We start from the raw sequence: 21,703 nt of genomic DNA on the forward strand, positions 1-21,703 counted from the left end.
AGGCTCATAAATCAGGAGCCAGTGGGGTTTCATGAAAGTGACGGAGGCTGTTAATTAGCACTGGGGTGCAGCTGCCTGTGTTAAAGTTATCTGCTGGTCTGTTTTAAACTTTACTGGTGTTCTGCTGAGAAGCTGAATTTAACTGCATTTGAGAAATAAAAAAGTGCTTTTCAGGTTTTCAAATCACACTATTTATTTTGGAATCTTTGTCCCACAAATTTTATTTTGTCCTTAGGTTACCTGACCTCATGTTTACTTTGTATAGGGTTCCTAGAATGTGTGTTAAAACTGCACAAATGCACACACTGTTATTTTAGTTGGAAAATGTGGTTTATTAAATGGTCCAGACTGAGGCAGTTATTTTTACCCTGGAATCTGTGATCAGCACTAGCACAAATGTTTCAAGTTTTCTTCACTTATGTAGAGGGCTGCTAATAGAGCAGCACATAGCTCACAGTGAAATGATCATTATGCTGGCATTTTATGTACAACTGTATCAGGACTATAAACATTTATCTGTGACTTCACAGATTATGGACAGCATCTACATAAAGCAGTTCACATTAAAAAAAGTCAGAATGTTGCTTTTTTGGTTAGATATGGTTCACGATCTGAAAGGTCAGCAGTATTGATTTTAGGAGAACAGTTGTAAAGTGCATCTTCTGCAGCAATTGAAAATAGATATGTGAAATAATTTTGGCATGAACTCTTTAAACTCAAATCTTAAAAAATGGATGTTTTTTTCTTGTGAAGGTCAGAGAGATTTTTCTTATAAGTTGCAAAAATCTACTCTATGATGCATTTGTAATAATTGCATATTTTAATGACCTTTTAGTATACTAGGTACCCAGATTTGGATTTTTTCAACAGTGTGACATGAAGAATTACTACTTACAGGCACATAAGCACAATTGACAAGTGTTGGTCATGTTGTGTTACAACCTTTGGCACTTACAGTTCATTCCTTTCCACTCATTGCCATTGTAATGGCAAGAAACATTTCATATCTAACCTCGGACTGCCTACATTCTATAAGAACTGGTGAAATAATGGCAAAGTTTTGCCTGAATGCTCTCTGTAATTTCTTCTTTCCCATTTTACCTGAGAAAAATGCACATTGATGTTGGACTTGGTGTGCTGGCTGTTCGAAATGAGAAGGAAGCTTATGTTTTTACAACGTGCTGTACTTACTGCCTTCCAGTGTGCGTGGTTGGATGTGACTATCACATGCACATGCTGAGCCTATAGTACAGATGTAAATGCATATGTTAACCCTTATAGGTATGTTTTCCAGGACTGTGCTACTCTAACACATTCCTCTTCAAGTTCTGAAGACCACCCATAGCTGGCTCCCTGTTTGTCTTGAAAGTTTCCTCTAGAGCATGATGAACAAAATGTCTTGCACATGTTGGGATGTCACTCTAAGTTGCTCTCTGTTTCCAGATAATACTCTGCTGGTTGTGTGGGCTGAATAATAATCTCAGGGAACAGAAAAAACAAACATCTCCAAAAATCTCTACCACTTCGCTTTGAGAGTGTGTTCTTGAACTGTGTGTTTTCGCCCACTGCTTATTTAGATAGCTGGACTGTTATCTTGCTTGATTTTATTGGGTACCCAGTAACATCTAAGGCAGATGTCATGGTTGAAACTTCACACAGTTTTATTTTACAGTCACGTGCCCACCCCCAGTGGCTAGTTTGGGAACAAGTTTTCATTAAAGGTCTGGTTTGAATCTTCATGTATATATCTGGAAAAATACTTTAAAATATATTTCAAAACATTCACATCCTTAATTAACTAGTCACACATGTATTCTTATTCTATAAATAGTCCAGCAAGCAAATTTATTAAAAAAATGATTCTGCAGTTAAACAGTGACTAAAAGTAAACACTGCAACATGTCTTATGAAGTCAAAGTTCATGAATAAACGTTAAGGCAAAGAAGACCCTGCTGGAGATAATATTCTTCAGATAATACCCAGAGTTTGTGGGTTTTGAGCCATAGCATCTGTCACACTGCAGAATCTCTTCTGACTGGGTAGAGGCAGGTTCAATTCTTGTTTCCTGCAGAGAAATAATCCGTATTGTGTTGAGCCTGCTGCAAGAATGTGGTTGTGATTGTTATTGCATGAGTAAAATCCCCTTGTAAAGTCTGATAACTTCCCCATTAGCACTAAGTGTCTCAAAAAAAGAAAAAAAAAAAAAACCAACAAACTGGAATCTCTTATGAGCCTTGGGGATAAGCGGAGGGAGAGACTGGAGGAAAAGTGAAGCTTTGCCACTGCATTTCTGATCTAAAAACTGGTCTCATTTTGGAAAGTTCCAGACAAATGTGGAAAAAGCATGGGGCTGGAAATTGCCAATTTGATCTATAAATGTGTCACCCATGATGCCCTGGGATGGAACCACTACTGTCAGGCACATAGTGCCTGTCTTTTTTAAATTATAAAAATGCAGTTTTCATCCATAGACTGGAGAACCTGACAGAGCTGATACCTCTCTCAGGTATCACACATTACAGGAGTTTTAAAAGCTACTGGAGAGCTGGTCCTGTAGCCTTATTTTCACATGAGCAGAGGTCAACTTTTTATAGTGTAAAATTAAATGTTAATATCTGTAGCATGAAAAATAGAGGGCTTATTTCTGATTCTCCAATATTAAAGTCATTAGAGGGAGATATTACATCCAGCAGCAGGCTATCTTCAGGTTCAGCCAGGCACTCTTACCTCTTGCATGACAAAATATTTGCAAATATATACAGTAAGGAGAACAGCTGGTGCTGTAGCATCAAAACTGAAATAGTTATCAACAAAAAAAGCCCATAGGAGCCCTGAGTGGAGGTTTGCCTACCATAATATTGTGCCAGAAATACCTTCGGTACCAACCAGACATAAAACCATTACACTCATATTAAGTAATTTAGCTCTGATTCTCAGCCAGTTCTGATAAGAGCTGATTAACTGGTTACACTGTATTTCCACTCTCCAGATTAATTTGGCCAGAGCCAAGTGAGGTGTCTCTGCACAGCAGGGCATTTTGCCCAGGTAGACATAGCACCTTTGCTGTTGTGGGGAAGAAGTGAGACAGTATTGCTGTAAAAGAGGAGCTATAATGAGGTGAGCAAACAGGAAGAATGAGAAAAGGATTTTTATGGCTTTATTCTGAACCAATAACATATGGTTTACTGGCAGCAGACAGCAAGAAAGAAGCAAGATAATGGCAGCTTCATGTGGCTATATCTCAGAGATACTATGTAGGAGAAAGGGGAAGGGGAAGAGGAAGGGGAAAGGGGAAAGGAAATTGAAAGGAAGGGAAGGGAAGGGAAGGGAAGGGAAGGGAAGGGAAGGGAAGGGAAGGGAAGGGAAGGGAAGGGAAGGGAAGGGAAGGGAAGGGAAGGGAAGGGAAGGGAAGGGAAGGGAAGGGAAGGAAAGGAAAGGAAAGGAAAGGAAAGGAAAGGAAAGGAAAGGAAAGGAAAGGAAAGGAAAGGAAAGGAAAGGAAAGGAAAGGAAAGGAAAGGAAAGGAAAGGAAAGGAAAGGAAAGGAAAGGAAAGGAAAGGAAAGGAAAGGAAAGGAAAGGAAAGAAGGAAAGGAAATCTGAGAAATTGTTACTAGAACTTTAAAACATCCAGAGTGGAATGATCCTCTCTTTACTTGAGTGCTCCACTGTATCTTGTCAGACCCAGAAGGCTGGACTTCATGGTCAATGGATATAACTTCCTCTGATGCAAAAGTCGTGACTGAATGTAGACATTTAAAACAAATCTGTTGATCTTCATCCTCTAAAGACATGTGTGCCTTGTTTTTCTATTGATTTTTTGGATGGAATACACTTGCTTCAGTCAGAAGATGCAGGGCAGGAATGGACCAGGAGAGGAGTGTTGTGGAAGATGAGATGGGGAAAAGCGGCACTGGCTGGGCGAGGGTGGGAGGCAGAGCAGGGAGCTATGGCTGCAAAGTAACGCTGTCCTCAAAGAGCACAGGAGAGACTGTGCACAGAGGGCTCTGGGTTTGTTCAGGGGAAGAGGAGATGGGAATGGAAATGGAAAGAAAAGAAGACAAAGTCAGTGGGAACTTTGAAATGTAAATGTGTGAAAAAGGAGAAATGAAGCTAGATGATAGAATGAGGAGTGATTTTTGCTATTACACAAAAACGGAGTGTGGTGAGAGCTCAGGATAGAAAAGATTACATTATACTTAATAAGGTTTGATACACTTTTAAAGTAAATTTAGTCTTTAAAAGGATATTTATTTCATAGAATATGGTAGGGGGATGAGAACTCTCTTCTCCTCATAAAAGAACAAACTACTTTGCTAGTATGAAACCTGTGTTAATAGAAAGCAATCGACAGATGGTATGGTATCAGCAACTGTTTTCCGTGATATGATACCACATTCACATTGCACCCTATCAAAGCAGGACATTTTTTCCCCTTTTCAGTGTATTATAGAATGCAAAAGGCACTGAGGAAACAGCTATTTTTACTGCGCAGATATCTAGAGAAATGTTGGTGGTAAAGGGCAAGGCTATTGTAGCGGGCAGGAAAGAGGGGCAGGGCGGAGACTCTGCAGGAAGGGACCTTTGAGAAGGATGGATGCATCAGCGCCAGATGGGAAGTGGAGGCAGAACCTCACTCATGCACTTCTTTGGAGCCTTTTTCTCAAAAGCAGCTATTCTGACAAAATGGAAGGATTGGCTAATCATCTGTTCTCAAGACAAGGCAGTTGGTAACATGAACTACATGCAATTGTAAAGCAAAGGCATTTTGATAAAATAGCTCTGTACTTCTAGCTCTGAAAGCCAGTGATGACTATGCAAATAATTCCAGTTTTGCTCTTGGATTTACGAAGTCATAAAAAACCAAGAATCAAAGTAGTGCCAATAATCTAGTTTCTTGTTCTGTATTGATTCAGCAAACAATTAGAAGCAGAATTACATTCCAACCATTTCATTCTGCAACCCAGCCCTTTCTGATTAGGAAATCTAACAGAACATAAAGCCAACACATTTAAATATCCTCCAGAAAGTGAAACAGGAAATCAACTGCTCTGTTACTTCTTGATACAGGAGCTATGTGCACTTCAAATACAACAGTAGTATGAACAACCTACTATTTCTAAGAACTTTTATGCGAACATGAAAAAGAATTTAAAAGTCTCATTTGGAATTAATAAAGGTCTGCACAGTCTTGTAAACTAATCACTCAGGGCATTAGAACCACATGCTAAGATTTTATAATCGCTCTTCTCATTAATGCTGTTTAATATTAGTGGAGTGATTTCTAGGAATCCCACTCATGGATTTTTTGTAACGTTGTTGTGCTAGGTGGTATTTAGCAGCGCAGGCAACCCATGCTGTCCTTGGTGGCTGAATGGGAATTTAAGCAGTTCTCCACCTATGAGGATCGTTGGTAGGGCCAGTGTTGTTTATGTAAGGCTGGTTCTCTTTCAGGGTATTTCTGTTTCACGCCTCTTCAAGCAAAAGCCTTTTGGTTTGCATGGTGGCTCATGCATCTCTTTTGCAGCAGCCCAGTTCCTGCAGAAAGCGGTGGGGTTAGAGTAAGCTGCAGTCCAGTTGTTTGAACCTACTGGACAAGACCCTGAGAGTCTTGGCTAACTCAGTGTAAAAGAGTGGCTGCCTGTAATCAACACGGGGACTAAAGCCACCAGAACTGGGGAGCTGAAAAGATGAGTCACAGTTTTTCAGTTCTTTCCTGAGAGAAGCTCAGGCAGGCATGAGTTGGGCCATTATTTTAGGAAAAAGAATTTTGTTTCTGTATTTGAAGTGATGGTCAATGAAATTCTGTGGCAACAGTTCAAACTGTATATTTGCTTCCCTGCCAGGCAGAGACAATGCATAAAAATTTATGGAATTATGCAATCTTCCTGGAATCTGAAAAAATGCCAAGGAACTGTTTTTCTCTCCTCAACTTGAAATATCTTTGCTATTTTCTTCTTGGCCAAAACAATGACAGTAATTATGTATCATAAGATTCAGTTACTGACCAAATTGTGGATTTTTGGATCAACCCAGAAATTCTGTACAATAGAGGAAGGCTTCAGAGACTAATACAATCAATTTTATCTTTAGACATTCCTAACCTAGAATTGGATAAACTGGCTTCAAGGAAAATGTCAAAACATTTTCTCTTTAACAGAACTTCACAGCTGTGTGGAACTTGCAGGCAGAGAGAACTAAGAATTGCAACTCAGATAATAGACGTCTATTTTCAGTCAGACAAGGATGGTTATGTAGTTCTTGAGCTTTCATATTACATAAACTGAGCTGTTTATCTCATTTGTTAAGACCTCAGAGGAATATGCATTTGATTTGATAATTTAAAAAAAATTCCATAATAAATGTTATGGAGCTGACTTTATTTTGTGGTTTTGTGTTATTCTATAAACTGAAAGCAAAATTACAAAATTCATTCTTATGCATTTTTATTTACTTTAGAGCCCATTGTGGTTTGTTTATAGCAGTTCTTCCGGCCGTGGATAATGTGTGTAAAAGCCTATTGCACTAAACTGAGGTCAGTGACTCAGCTAACTGCAATGGTTTGCAAGCTGCACAAGCAGGCATATCATGTCAAAGTTGACACAGGTCTCATCCTAAATCATATGGGAAATCTCAGCCTTGCTGTAAAGCCTCATTAATTTCAGTGGAGACAGCCACACTATTCTCTAGGTAAGACATGGGCCACAGATGTTCTTTACCAACCCGTTTCACATAAGGTGTATTGAATCTGTAATAAACTGACCTGCTAACAAATAGCCTGAGACTTCAAACAGGGGAAGAGCTAAAAAATGGTTAGGACATGAAAACATTTTGCCATGTAACAATTATTTTCAAATGTACCAAATGTTATGGATCCTTTTTTTTTTTTTTGTTGGTGTAAGCCTACTGCACATTAAAGTTATAGGAATGCCAAAAAATCAGAACCATAAAATGTCAAAATATGCGAACAGCTTATTTTCATTTATTGCACTCTGCTTCTTTTATACCAGCTCTCTGCCCAGACTGCATTTTTATGATTGAGAAACATTTTATAAAAAACAGCAGACTCTTTAAGTGTCTAAACATGACTGCTATTGCTATAATATTGGAAATTCTGAAATACATCCAGTAGTAACTAGATCAGTATGGCCAGTGATGTAAAGCATTTTATAGAGAGGTTTGGAAAAAATTATGGAATCACTTGCTACAAACGTGCAGTTGGCCAGAATTTTTTTTAATTCTGTGTAGCCAATGGTTAGCTCAAAACAAAACAAAACAAAACCACCCTACACTGCACTGGCTTGGCAAGAAAACAGAGAGGACACGTTGTATCTTGTAACCTGGACTGCAAATAGCTCTGAAAGGAAAGGGCAGAGGAAATAAAGTTGGCAATGCTACACATGGATCTCAAGCACACACCGTAAAAGGTGCAGAGCTACATCATGCTATTTAATAGTATTAGATTAGACCTCAGGTTAAGCTGTTAAATTTATGACCCTGAATTGTCTCAATGTCCCAAAGATCCCATCATGGATTTTTGGGAAGTTAGTGGATAAAAGTGCATTATGCCCAGCGCCTGGGTGGCGGGAGGGGCAGCTGGGAGTGCAGGCAAGCGTGTCCCTGGGGAATCAACCCTGCATCAGGAGGCTTTGGACACCGGAAGCCTGAGGGGTTTTTACATGTCTCTGGACTGTGTGTCCCAAGGAAAGGCCTCTGGGGCGGCTGGTGCTGTGCTCCGTATATGAGGGCCATGGTGAGCCCTGTGTGTGCCCATGGAAGGCGGCCGGTGGGAGCTGGCTGCTCTGCAGGCCCTGGGGAGCCACTCCGGCTGTTTGCCTTTGTGTTTTGTGGAAGTGACCTGGGTTACTGCCGTTGCTTGAACTTCCTTTTTTTTTTTTTTTTTGTGCTAGTATCAATGTTCACTTGAATATTTGCTATTGCCAAACTGTTGTAAACATTTCCACTAATCCCTGGGCAACTGGGGAAGATGTGCCTGCATCAGCACTCACATGGAGGATGGAGGGAGAGCTCCCTTCCCCTGGGAGATCTCACTGCAGCCAGGCTGACCCCAGCCTTTGGGGTCCCCAGGGCCCTGCCCGGTGGTTCCTGTCCTGCTGTGCCCTGCCGGCCAGGCGGGGGGAGCAGTGGGGGGCACAGCTCAGCCCAAACCTCACTGGCAGCCAGGGCCACCAGGGGCTGTTGCACCAGGCATGGGCTGCCAGGTGGTGGCCAGGCTGGGGTCCGCCCTGCCGGAGCTGACCTTGGAGTATTGCCTGCAGGGAGAAATAAAGTTGTTTCTGGGTGCTTGAGATAGAAGCTCTTAAAGTTTGTTTGCAGGAAAATGCTTAAGGAGTGGCACTGCCGGAAGCTTTGCTTTTGCGAAGAAAGGTGTATTTTGGCAGCATGATAAAAGTGTGTTACCTGTCAGTGAGGAGAGGTGCACACGAAGTGCCACCAAGTCCATGGCAGATAGCACCTTAGCCGCACCGGGAGGGGCGGGAGCAGGGCAAGCGGGAATCGCCAGCTAAAACTGGGCAGGGATGTGTCCTGGGCTGCAGCCCCTCTGCGCTCCTCATGTGTCCTTAGCTCACTCCACAACACCGGCCCTTGCAGCACACGTGGGATGGAAAATTGGATTTGCTCACAAAATAAAGTGAGAGGTGTCTCTATCCACTGAGTCCCTTCCGCTACGCAAGTGAAATGGAAAGTGGAAAGTGTCCGGCCTGAGTGCCTGGAGGGGGAGGGAGAGGGAGTAGAGGGGGAAGGCTGGCGAAAGGGCTGGATTTAGGAACAGGGAGGGAGGGGGGAAATGGAGATGAAGGGCTGCCAGCGCCTGCTGGCGCTGCAGGAGAGCAGGAAAGAGAGGAGATAAGGGGAAAGGAGGGAGGAGCAAAAGCTAGAGGAAAGAATGGCCGGTACTGTAGCGGGGAAGGGCGATCTGAGGCGCTCAAACGCTGTGACTGCTGCCCAATTAATGTGTTCTAAAAACCCTGGGACGCCGTGAGGACATTTGACAGGTTACCTAATGCAGTTCCTCTGACTTCACCCTGTGCTATTTGTGCTTCTTCCGGCCAGCATGTGATCAGTCTTTACTCAAATATCCCAGTGTCTAAAGTTGTTTTGAGTTGCACATTCAGCAAATACACATGGAAGACTGACAGTGTTGTATCGAGATATTTTTCAGGGTCAATTCATCTATGATGCTGACCCTTTCCACAGGAGATATCTACTCTGGAGCAAAAGCAGACACGGTGTTAGAGGCTCAGGGCTCTGAAATAGTTTGTGCTCCTCACTGCCATGGAGGAGCTTACACTTCGGCCAAGTGTAATGTAAATCTGCATCCTGTAGCTGCGGAACAGACTGCCGAGAAGAGTGATTTTATCAGTGGATCCCAGGCCTATAAACAACTAGACACATCTTGAATGACATTTGTTTATATCAAAGCATCTGTCTCTTTTCAATGTGGTCTACTGTGCAAAAAATTGTGGTGCCTTGTTTGTGTAGCACTTCCTATGTCCAGTGATAAGCTTACTAAAATTAGAAGTTATGGAATACCTTAGTTTTTAAAGGACCTACTGTTGACTGCTGCTAGGTTGAAAGAAATGAACTTAACAAGAACTGATTTAATGTCCTGAACTGAATCCCTTAAATGCTGGTATGTTTCAATCCTAAAGATAAATACTTTTCACCAAAAGAAAATCTTGTCTATTAATGGTGTTTTTATTGCAAAAGAACAGCTATACTACTTCAGATATTAGTGACCTGTTTCCCACAAGGAGCATCCTGTTTTTATGCCTTATGTAAGATGTAAGATGTAAAATACCCTCCCTGATTACAGTGACCCTGTAATTCACTTTGCAGTACTTAACGTCCAGCTCATGCCATCTCTGTGTGTTTGGAGTGACTCTCTTCCATTTCTCCTTGCAAGAAGCTCATATTCCAGGCTTTATACAGAGGAGGGGTTTCCTCTAGATGTCATTGCCCCTAGGCCCTATGTGGGAAGACAGTGAATGGTAGACAACTCAAGAGTTCCCTGGGATTCGTTGCAGACATCATATACCTTTCCACTTGCTCCTATATACAGGTGTCTCTGTCAGTCCTCCTGAGCTGGATTGTGTTCAACTAATAAGGTAATAAGTTATTGACAAGATTACATTTAATTTTCTAGAGCCACAGCAATCTACAGTACTGTTTAGGATTCCTCTACGTGCTTTTACCTCAGTACTCTTCTTATGTTTCTTAATCATGCTGCACAGCAGAACTCAGACCCCTGCACTTATCATCTGCGTAAGACCCATGTTCCTTAGAACAATAAACATGGATCCTATCAAGCCTTCTCTGCTAGATGACCCACAGGTCAGCCTCAGGCCACAGTTAAAGTCATCTGGCAAGTACTGTTACCCGCTCATCAGAGCAGGCCAGATTTTAGCTAAAGATGTTTCCATGAAGGGAAGACCATGGTTTAAAGACCCTCCATTGCTACACTGAGCTTTCAAACCCTTGCAATATCAGTCCAAAATGAAGGCAGAAAAGACAGAGAGGCTGACAAGATTGAATATGTGGTCAGAAGTCCCTGATATAAAAAGAATTCTTAATTATACCAGAAATATTTCCTGGATTGTCACAGTAAGTTATTAGTATTTTGTTGTTGTTATTGTTGTTGTTGTTGTTGTTGTTGTTTGGTTTGGGGTTTTTTTGGTGAAAAATAACAACTACATGTTATACTGCTGAGGGGTGTCCTATTGTACAACCATGATCTTTTCGTTGTGTTTGCTGCAGATCGACGACTCCATTCTCCAGTACTTTGGAAGCCGTACAAGAAGAGCAGTTCTGTATGCACCTCCTGCACACCGAGAGACTGACAGTCAGCTCTGCCAGCGCATCCTCACAAAACATGGATATAAAGTCACTGTCCTTGAAGACAGGAGACTGGTGGAAGATCCCAGGCATGAGGGCCCTTATCACAGTAAGAATAATTGGCTTTAATTAATTCAGTAGTTACTAAATATTAGCTATTGGTCCAGCATTCTTCCACAGAGGTAAAACTTATAAACTCTTGATACAAGTAAGGATAGAAGCCAAATTTTAGCCCTTCTCAGTTGTGCAGTTAATTTACCATAATTAGGTGATTTGTCCATTAGATATATCCCTCTGTAAAAAAAATGCAGCAGTGATTCATTATAGTCTAGACAACCAAATCACATCAGTGTATTTCCTGATGGCTTCTCTTACCAGCTTCCTCCATATAACTGAGTGATTTTCAGTAGAGCATTTAGTACCAAAACACAAACCTGCTACATTTGTTTCTTTCTCATTTTCTCTCTTAAAGAAAAGCTGTGTGTTCCTTCCTCCAGTAATGCTTTGATTGTTCTGTAAGTTTGTTAAAGAAGATGATGCAAAAGAAGTACATTTTGCATTTGCTGCAGAGCTGAGGTAAATTACTGTTGGTTCTTAGTTCCTGTTGAAATTTTATCCACAGCTAAAGCAGGCTGCTGAAGAAACAGCTTGATCTCTTGCACAAGAGACTAGCTTTGTGTTGCAGTTATACTGTGCCTGACAGAGGAGCTTTGGGCAACAGTTAAATACATGCTGATCATGTTTAAGTGGACACCTTAAAGGTATGAACTGAAACCATTATCTCAATTTGATCTTCCATTGGAAATCAATTTTGGAACTGGAAGACTTAAAAAATACACAGGCCACCATTCTGTCAGTAGAAAAATGGTATGGTTGGTCACTTCTCATGCTAAAGGGAGTGCTGCTTGCATCATTCAGGCTTGTAATAGATTCCTGGCTTTATGAGAGAGCCCAAGTTTGCTTTGTGCTTTAACCAATCAGAGTAGTTTCATAGATGAAAAACATAATAACTTAGCATGCTGGAGACTGTTCAAAGTTCCACCACTAATTTCAAGTTTCTTTAAGAAACTTTCTTGAAAATTAGGTACATGCACTTTTCTTGGCAGGCTGTACCAAGAAGTGGTAAACTGTCTTCACCCCACTCCATTATTTTAATCTGGTTTTGTAGGCACCTTTCAGCCACTTCTTGCTTTGAGTACTTTCCATCTCAGAGTGACAAGACACGCTGTGTCTGGAGGCTTTGCTAATGTCAGATGTGCTGCAGAGAAAAGATGGCATCTCTGGGGACCATGTGCACCATCTCTGTGAAATAATTTGTTTGAAATAGCCAAGGAAGTGGGTATGCAAAATTCAGTTATGACATAAAAAAATGACTGTACAAGATTTTGCTACAGTGATCAGCTCAGGTTGAAGTTCTCCAACACAGGCTTTTACCCTCCAAACACTGCCTTTGCAGAAATAAACTTAACTGTGGGTATTCATATTTTACAGGCTAGTATCAGTATTTCCTGTAGTATTTTCACAGGAATTAAAAAAAGAAATGAAAAGGTTTTAGAAGTTTTCCAGGAACATCCTACAGCTTCCAGCAGATGTTGGAGTATGTAAAAAAGTCAAATGCTTTCCAATTTAAGGTAAAGAATAAGACTCTACTAATTTCACTTCATGGCAACATAAGTCTGCCTTTAACTGTTCCCTGGGTTATGTAAGCACCTAGCTTTAAGATTATGTTTTGAAACCAAGAAGTAAGTAAAAGGGCATGTATGCATACCGAACTAATGATCTTTTTTTAGAACTAAACAAGTTATGCTAAAAGTTGTTTTTCTTTTTCAGTAGCTGATGGAGTTCACTGTTCTGGCTGGGATAGTAGTCCTTATTTTGGAGAAGGGTATTTTGAGCTGTGGTTTGTCATAATATTTTCCTGATAGGAGTGTTATAAATTATTAAAAAATATGCTCCTTGAAGCCTCTATTAAAAAGATATAATGGACTGAGAAACATAGATCATGAGTGTTGTGAAAAATCTATAAAAAGAGTCATTCCTTCTTACTTAGTATGATTTAGCAGCTCTATCTGCTGCTTTTATTTTTGTGCGGTCTGTCTTACTCATGTATCTTTCAAAGTTCACTCTAATTTTGAAAGGATTTTTTGTTTAGAATGGCTGAAAGCCAGGACTCTAGCTGGAGTCATATATGGAAAAAAATCCACCACAAAACATTCCTAACTTTTTTGTGCTGGCCCGCTATTAATTTTGGGACCAGTTCTGCTCACATTTGACACCCAAATGTGACAGCTCTGCACACCGATCTTCCAGAGAGATGCTCCACACCTGGGCTGTAGCACCATGTTGAGTTCATTGACGTCAAAGAGAAACATCAGGAGAATAGTTTTCTTCAGTGGAAACCTTTCACTTCTTACAGACCACCTAAAACATTTTGAGATTTGTTAACTGGAAGATAGTTGGCTAAAAAGAGAAAGGATACTTTTTTTTTTTTTTAATGGCAAAAAGACTGTGGTTTATGGATTTCCTATGAAAAATCCATACAGATGTGTTCTGCAGTAAAACATAAATTATTTAAACCCCTACTTTTTCACTGAAAAATAGCTTTGTCAGTAAATTCTGAAGCAGCTTTACTTGAACAAAAGGTAGCTGTGCTTTCACCATTCCTTAGCAATTAAACCCACATGGGGAAAAAGACAGAGAACTGATGATATCTGTGCCTGCTCTGAGCTCTTTGAGTCTTGCTTTTGCAGCAGCCCTAAAGGAGCCAGTTTTGCTGTAAGCTTTAGCACATCTCTTAGTTGGCTGCTGGGATGGAGATGGAGAGGTGGTACTGTGCTAGTAGAATATGATGGGATGGTCAGGTTTTGTGGGGAGCTGGGATTGCCACCTTGGGCAAGCAGCTGCTGCTGGGGTAGATCTGTTTAAGCATGGTCAGTATCTCCAGTATCTGTGGTAAGTCCATTGTGGATTCAGTTCAAATGAAGCTGGATGACAGCTGAGGAGAAAGATGTCAGGTTGTATCGTCCAGCACATCTATAAATTGCACACTTATTTTGTTTGCCAGCTAGGCAGAAGGGGGTGTACTTGGTTACTTGGTGTGTTGTTCCTTCCTGCTCCTTTATTTTTTTTTTAAATGTGAGACTCTGTTCATAGAGACATAGCCTCTGTGACATGTCCTGCCTTTGCTGCAGCCTGTGGTCATGTTTGAAACCAGTGTCACACTGCTTCACAGAAAATAATAAAAGGATCAGAAGGAGGCGTGAGAAAGCCCCATACATCTGGGCTTCCTCCTGGGAGCTTTTCTGTGCTGAGCCGCACGAGCCATAGACCTTCCTTCCCTCTGCACTGCGCTGCTCTACCACAGGTGAGTGGGATGAGCTGCCTGGCTTCAAGGCACACTTAGATTCTCCCAGAGTGAAAAACACCAGAGAAAAACTTTCCAAATATTTTTCAGGGTCTTCTGCCCTCTTCCCTGTCCTTCCAGTCCAAGAAGCTCCCACCTCTGGGGCCATAGCAAAGATTAACAAGACATATGGGTCCCTCTGGCTCTGTGATGCCCTGCCAACATTTTAACAGGGAAGTTTTATCTCGGAAATTTGTTGCACTAAAATGCATTTCTGCCCTCGAAAAATGTCTGCTGCCCGAACCTTTCCTGAATTCCATATTTTCCCCAGATGAAATCTTCTAAGAGAAATAACCTACTTATATGTTTATTTTTGGAGTCATCAGTTTTTCTGTCCTTTGTTCAGTGTGCCTGCCTCATTAGTCAATGATGACCCTCCCTTAACAGGTATTTCTCAATTCTTCACCTTTGCTAATGGTTACACAAATCTCAGAAAACTGCAGGCTCTGAAAAACATGTACAGTTGTATGCTACAAATCTGACCAGCCAGTTTTAATTCTGCAATTACATGCAGAATTCAGTTGTTACCGCTCACTTTTGGAATAGAAGACATTCTGCATAACTTTAATGACAGCCAGTCAGTTTGGCCATGGAAAAAAGCACATCTATTCAGGCTGCTGGCAAACGGAGTACAGCATAACATGATATGCTCCCTGCTGCCTTAGAATGCTGATTTTAATAATCTGGTGGAAGTTTGTGCAATTGCAATGGGTGACTTTAAAAAAAAGAATCATAAACTATTTTCATAGTATCGATTTTGCACGAGCATTTCCTACTTTTATAGTACTATGTTTAAGCATTTAAACATTACTATGGCTTCTGTTTGCAGTTTGAGTAACATCCACTGAAGATGAAATTTTAACCATGCCATTGAAAGATCATTAGAGTACATATATTGATTTGGGAGGTTTTTGTGGTTTATTGTTCCATAGCATTTATAAAAGACAGAAATATATATATATATATATATGTGTGTATATATATATATATAAAAGAACATTAGATAAGAAGTTATTTCCTCTTTGCTGATCATGTCAATATGCACTGAATTTCGTTCTGTTTTCTGCCTTTTTCGGAGCATGCTGTGTTTCAGCACTTGACTGTGTAAATTAAGCCCTGGTTCCAGCAACAAACTATGAGGATGGTCTGGCTTTTTGCAGATGTGGGAGTGGTGCTTGGGTGGAGCTGCTCCAATAACAGGAAGGGATGAGTGAGGCAACAGACCCATGGGAGCAAATCTTGGCCCTTCTCTTTGTGTGCTGGGTCAAGAGATCTGTCTGGCATTTAAGGTGGCATCTCATGGCATTACTTACATATTACAGCAAGGAGTGAATAAACCCTCATTGTTAAAGCAACCTGAATATATTCAGACTTCTCTCATTTTTCTGTAAGATGCTGATTTGACAACTGTTGTATTGTTCTGGCAGATGTGGCCTCTGCTGCCTCCCTCTTTGGCTCTCTACAGAGGGTTTTGTTGCTTCCTTGTACCCAGTGGTTTCTCCCTGTATAAGCTGCTGCCTGGGGAATGTCAGGAAGCATCAGCCTCATGAACAAGCACAGGTGTTCAGCAGACGTGGAGTGACACCAGTTGCAGGTTTCTGTCTCTAACTGGATGGTCTGTGACTGAAGAAGCAGCTGGGGACAAATAAAAGAAAATTTCACTTTGATTTTCCCAAAAAGCAATTATCCAAGTCAGTCTTCATCAATTTTTCATTTTGGCTTATTGGGTATCCTTTGGGAAAATTGCTCTTTAAAGGAAATCTGCATTTTCCATGGGACGAAAGTGTCTGTTTGTTCACAGTAGGACTAGGAAGCAGAGAAATGTTGCCACACCAGAGTCAGAGATGGAGAAACTAGGATAAAAACCATCTGAGTCACTGTCAGAACTAGGATGAAATGCATGCTCTTTGCTGTGTATCTTTATGTTATTCCTTCAGTGCATTGTATCACCTCTATTATTCCTCACTATCCATACCTTTGACCAGAGGCTAAATCAGCAAAAGAATCAGCTTAATTGCTGACATCTGGCCATCAGTAAGGTAGGAACTTGCAGAAGTGCTACTTCATAAGTGCGGCCAGTAAGAGTTTCCTCAGGGCTGCTAATTAGTCTGGAGAATGAAGTACAGCCACAGGTTTCAGAGGCCCCCAGGGCTGTGTCTGGTGACTGTCAGACATTTGCTTTTCATTTTCCAAGGCATACTATGTCAGCAAAAGTAGTCAGAACCAGAGGAGGTGATAGAGACAGGAGGACACAGTGATGCTCTTTCATCAGTGAGTGTGAAGACTGGTATGACTGGGGGAACAGAGGTATTTGTTAATGTAAAATATTTTAAAAGTCTGTTGCCAAGGAAAAAAATAACAATTTGTTCTTCATTCCTATGGTAAATAGGACATGAAGTACTACAACAACAACAACAAAGCTTGGTTAGATATTAGGAAAGCTGTTTTGGGGGTAAGGCTAATGAAGTAATAAAATGTATTCCCTGGAGCTGTGGAGCATTCAATCTCAGAGGTCTTAGAATATTAGGTAAAGAGATTTTATTTGGTGTATTGTGTCCCCTTGTGGGGTAACAAGATGGACTTACAGATTTCTTGAAGTCTATGACTATTGTTGAGAAAATGAGGCAGATAGAAACTAAAAAGGGAAAACATAGTGATTTCTTAAACAGGTGGAGAGATTTCAGGGCTTTAACTGAGCAATATATAGTTTACAGCATCTTCTTAAAATGCAAAATATTCTAAAAAAAAAATTCCAAACCTATGAGAAAATATTCCTGCCAGGAGCAGGGAAAAGGGAAGGGAGCACAGTGTCAGTGGTGTATAGCCAGCTGAAGTTTGAGGAGATATAAAGCAACATAATCTGAAAAAGGGATGTTTTTCATGGGATGGCATGTAAAAATCAGTGCTAAGAGAAGATCTAAATCTTCTCCTTTACTGAGTTGTTTTCTACGGAGTTTGAAATACATTATCAGAAGTAGGCAGCATTAGTTCTAACTTCAATTTTATTTCATTTTTTATTTTTAATTGTTCAGAGTAAAGTTAGGAGGAAACCCTTCTTGCTGTTTGTTACAGCCTCAGACAAGTTTCCATGAAGCCCAACTAACTTTAGCAAACAATTACAGAGAGTAAAGGCCTCAAGGAAAATTGCTGGTGTGTTCTGTAAACATCTGGTTGCCATTTTCAATTACAAAGACCAACCCACTGAAGGAAGCAGTTTAGTTTTTTTGGAACAGAAATGGGACACTGGGGTTTTTGTTCTTTTTCATAGTGGAGAGTAAAGGAAATGTCAGGAACAGAGAGGTCACTAGATGCTCAGCTTTTATAAATACAAAAGTCTCTGAGAAAATTAAAGTAAATTGAAATCAGGTTCTGAAAGTGTAAACAACCCTGTGGAGGTAAGGTTAAATAAGCAGGACTGGAGATCCTAGCATGCCAGCAAAAGCACAAGATTATTCTATCATAAGTAAGTAATTTAAAATATTGTGCAAAATAACAATGGTGAGGATAGCTACAGAAGTGGATTACCATACAAATACATGTGTATCTTCAAATCTAGCAAATAAAAATTCTCTTCCAAAAATCATTTTGACTGTTGGTACAAATATATAGCTGACGGTATGCAAAACTGCTTGGTTTCCTAAAGCAAAATGTATGTCATATGAGGACTGTGCAAAATTTTGACAAGTAAAACATACGTTTCAGAAGCATTCCTTTTGTATGTGGTTGAGTAAGGAACTTCCTAAACAAGATAAATAGGTAGAAATGTGATCCTTGGAGCATACTGATTTACAAGCACACTTAATGTTCATTAAATTTGTTCTGCTTCCTTAAAATGAAAACTCATGTAGTTTTAGGAAGAAAATGTATACCAGAAACATACACTGTCTTGATCACATTTTAATTTTTCTTCTAGAAATTAAGCCTCAGTGTTTGCCATAAAGTTGAAAGTGGATGCCTGGTCTCATGCTGCAGACATTGTTGGTTTCAGTACAAAACACATCGGTTTCTGACAAACCAAAATAAATGCTGCTCTCTAATGGGATGCTGTGGTTTCTTGTTAGATAATCTAAATGCATCGTATAGTTTTCTGAACAATATGTATTCTCTTTCTTAATTATTAGCAGAACACATTCATGGTTTTCTAGCAGAAGATCACACAGACTTTTTCTTTATACCACTAAAATAAACCCTCTGTAGAATTGTACTAAAAACCCTGTTTCAAATGGACTCTTTTCCTTGAGGAAATAAATTCTTTATTTGTTCATAACAAAAGCATAAGCACATTGAACTTTTTCAAGTTAAAACCAAAATATAGCATTCAGTCGTAAAGTTACCAAATATACCTTTCTTCCAATGTTCTTTTTAGTCATATAAACAGAACATGCAGTCCAGTGGAGAGTGGTATTTATTGGACTGACTTAGAACTCACAATAATGAAAATGTTACATGCTGATTACACAGTGAGCTAAAATTAAAACTTTGCTGGAATAAATTATGTCATGTTAATAGAATGTGAAAAACACCAGTGTCCAGGCAGATACACGTTGGCCAAAGGAAAGCAACAGTGTACGCATCCACTGAAATTAAATAAATACAAGGGATTAAGGTGTGAGTATGCAAGCTTTATAATATGCTAGAAACATGCAAATCCTATACAAGGGTTTGAGGCAATATTTTGTAAATGTAGCCTAGGGGATAAAAAGGCAACAGCAGGTAATTGTTTATTCAAGTATTTTTAAAATGCTTCACTCTAAGAAATGAGTCCTGGCTCTGATAGGGTTCAAGCAGAGACTCTGGTTTATAAATATATGTGTCTGTTCTTAAATGTCAGATGATTGTCTATTAATACAGGTGCTGGGAGAACGGCAGTGAGCCTGGCCAGAAGCCAGTGGCAGCCCCTCCAGAGCGCTCTGTCAAAGGCGCTGCTGCGTTGGTGCTCTGCCCGCTGTTCTGGCTGCTGGAAGCTCTGCGCCCTTTCTGATGCACTCCCTGGCTCTGCGCCCTGGTCAGCTGTGATGAGAAGTGTGCTGTCTTTCATCATTGTGTTCCCATTTTATATAGAGGCGCTACATACCACTGAAATCAAACCTTTTTTTCTTTTTTTTTTTTTTTTTTTAGCTACTGTGACTTTGGTTCAGACAGCAAAAAGCTAATCCACTGTGTGGGCCTTCATTGTAATTTGCAGCCAGCCCACTCCATTCCTAGGTTCAGATTCCAACTTTCTCCAGCTGCATCCACTTTCAGCTGACAGCTCTTCTGACTGTTGCATCCCAAAAATGCCCCAGACATCAAAAGCGCAGGAGCCACCCACGGGTTAGAACATGTCTCTGAAAATTTCACACAATGTATTGTTGTTACACTGGCTTATTTTACATCAAATGGGAACCTTGCCTTCATGAGGACACTGATTTTTCTACCCTTTTGATGTCCATTATAATCCCTCAATGTTGATTTTTCAATGTAATGTTGAATATTCTTTTGTTCGCCTTCTGAGGTTGTCCATTTGGAGGTAACCCTAGTTAACATGGATGTCGAAGAGAAAGGAACATTCTCTGATGTACTCAGAAATCAGTACTCAGTTTCAAATAGGTCACAAGACCTTTCAGATCCCTAAAAAAACCCCATATGTACAGAAGTGGTACCTTCGCTTTGATTAGAAATAATATATATATATATACAATTTCTCTCATTTCTGGCAGCCATGTTTCCTTAAAAAACAAGGTCCATTTTTAACAACAGAAAGACAAAATATGGAATGGATTTGGACTAAGAAGTAACAAAGGATTTGAAATGAAGATGAGCAACCTTAACTGGTAGCAAGAATTAAAAAATGTAGTCTAAACATATTCCCTCAAGGGTGCCTCATGTAAGTAAAAGATATTCAGACCTTGAACGAGGGAAGGACAGAAGAGCTGAGTGGTATGTATTTTGGAAAGTTTGAAACAAATGATTCAAGGCATAAAATGTTTCTATAACAAGCTCATTGTTGTAATGACTTTGTTTCTGACATTTGTGGTAATGCTTTCCAAAATAAATATTTAGCTATAAAAATGGGTTTCATTTTTAATTTATAGCAACTACTACAAGTGTGTATAAACATAGAATATACGATTTTTTTTCTGCATTATGTAAGTGCAAGAAGAATCTGGCAGAACCACAGTTATTTTAAATCTGACAGAATACGGCTCTATTGATCAATTTTTTGCAAAAGGATTTTTAGCGTAAAATGGTAAAAGACAAAATCATTTTTTCTTTATTTGGAAGAAAACCGCTGTTTGCTACAATTCTTTCTTTCTTTCTTTCTTTCTTTCTTTCTTTCTTTCTTTCTTTCTTTCTTTCTTTCTTTCTTTCTTTCTTTCTTTCTTTCTTTCTTTCTTTCTTTCTTTCTTTCTTTCTTTCTTTCTTTCTTTCTTTCTTTCTTTCTTTCTTTCTTTCTTTCTTTCTTTCTTTCTTTCTTTCTTTCTTTCTATTTTTTCTTCCCCAAGAGATTAAATACAAAACCTGTCAACATATTGAAGCACTTTGTTAAACAGGCTGATAAAGTAAGAACAAGACTTAGCTATTTTGCACCAGATCAAGAAGTAAAGTATTTGTCTAAATAGAAATGAGGCATTCAATTTATTTATTTTTTTTTGCCATCTGGCTTCAGCAACTCTGTCTCAAAAAAAATAAAAGCCCTCACTCTGATTTTCACAACCACAGTGAGGCCAAGTATCACCGGGACCCTTCCAGAAGTCAGTCTTCAACAGAAAATAATTGAGGTAATTTTCTGAGTAGGGCTGAAGACACGGACTTCAAATACATAGGACTTGGCACATGTTAACCCCATTTTCACTTGGTATGAAGTGCTACAGCTTTAGAAAAAAAAAAAAGGTTAGAGGACCCTTGGAGAAAGCTCTAAGAATGGAAAGAAAAAAGTACTCACAGAAATACTGACACAGGAAGTAACTGTAGACTGGCCAGGCTGCCCTCTTTATGACAGGATGATGTGTGAGGTAGGAGAGAGCAGCAGGTTTTTTTTCCTCTCTACCCAGCACCACAACACGTCTGATTTGCATCCCAGATGTTATAGTACATATATTTTGGAGATCAAAGAATGTGGGGGTTTCTGTTGACCTTCAAAACCGAGAGGTCTGATCCTATATTTCTTTAAAATGTTTGGAGAGATGATTTTAACTTCTGCTTTAGAGTCCATGTTCCAAGGATGCTCTACATGATAGTCTGTATCTCCAACTTTCCATACCCTGTGGCATGCCAGGTGGGTTGAGTTGAAAGGCAGTGTAGGGTTCTGCAGATAACACAGTATATGTGGGGTACAGCTGGAAATCTCCCTTACATGACTATTGCATCACCGTCTTCTGTGGTTTTGTCTAACTCATAAACAAAATAGGTCAGTTCCCTGGTCCTGAGGACAAGTGATGCCATATGGCTCATGTCCATGTATCTA

At 40.0% G+C, this 21,703-nt stretch overlaps 1 protein-coding gene across 2 annotated transcripts in view; it reads left to right on the plus strand.

Moving 5' to 3' along the window:
- Window positions 1-21,703, plus strand: part of CPED1 (cadherin like and PC-esterase domain containing 1) — a 149,851-nt gene that overhangs the window by 1,401 nt on the left and 126,747 nt on the right. For both annotated transcript variants that reach the window (XM_065845802.2, XM_071803357.1), the window contains exon 3: window positions 10,776-10,962. In XM_065845802.2, the coding sequence (XP_065701874.2) occupies window positions 10,776-10,962 (187 nt within the window). The remainder of the gene's footprint in view (window positions 1-10,775; window positions 10,963-21,703) is intronic.

This window comes from Patagioenas fasciata, chromosome 1 (genome assembly GCF_037038585.1).
Source record: "Patagioenas fasciata isolate bPatFas1 chromosome 1, bPatFas1.hap1, whole genome shotgun sequence".
Taxonomy (NCBI): Eukaryota; Metazoa; Chordata; class Aves; order Columbiformes; family Columbidae; genus Patagioenas; species Patagioenas fasciata.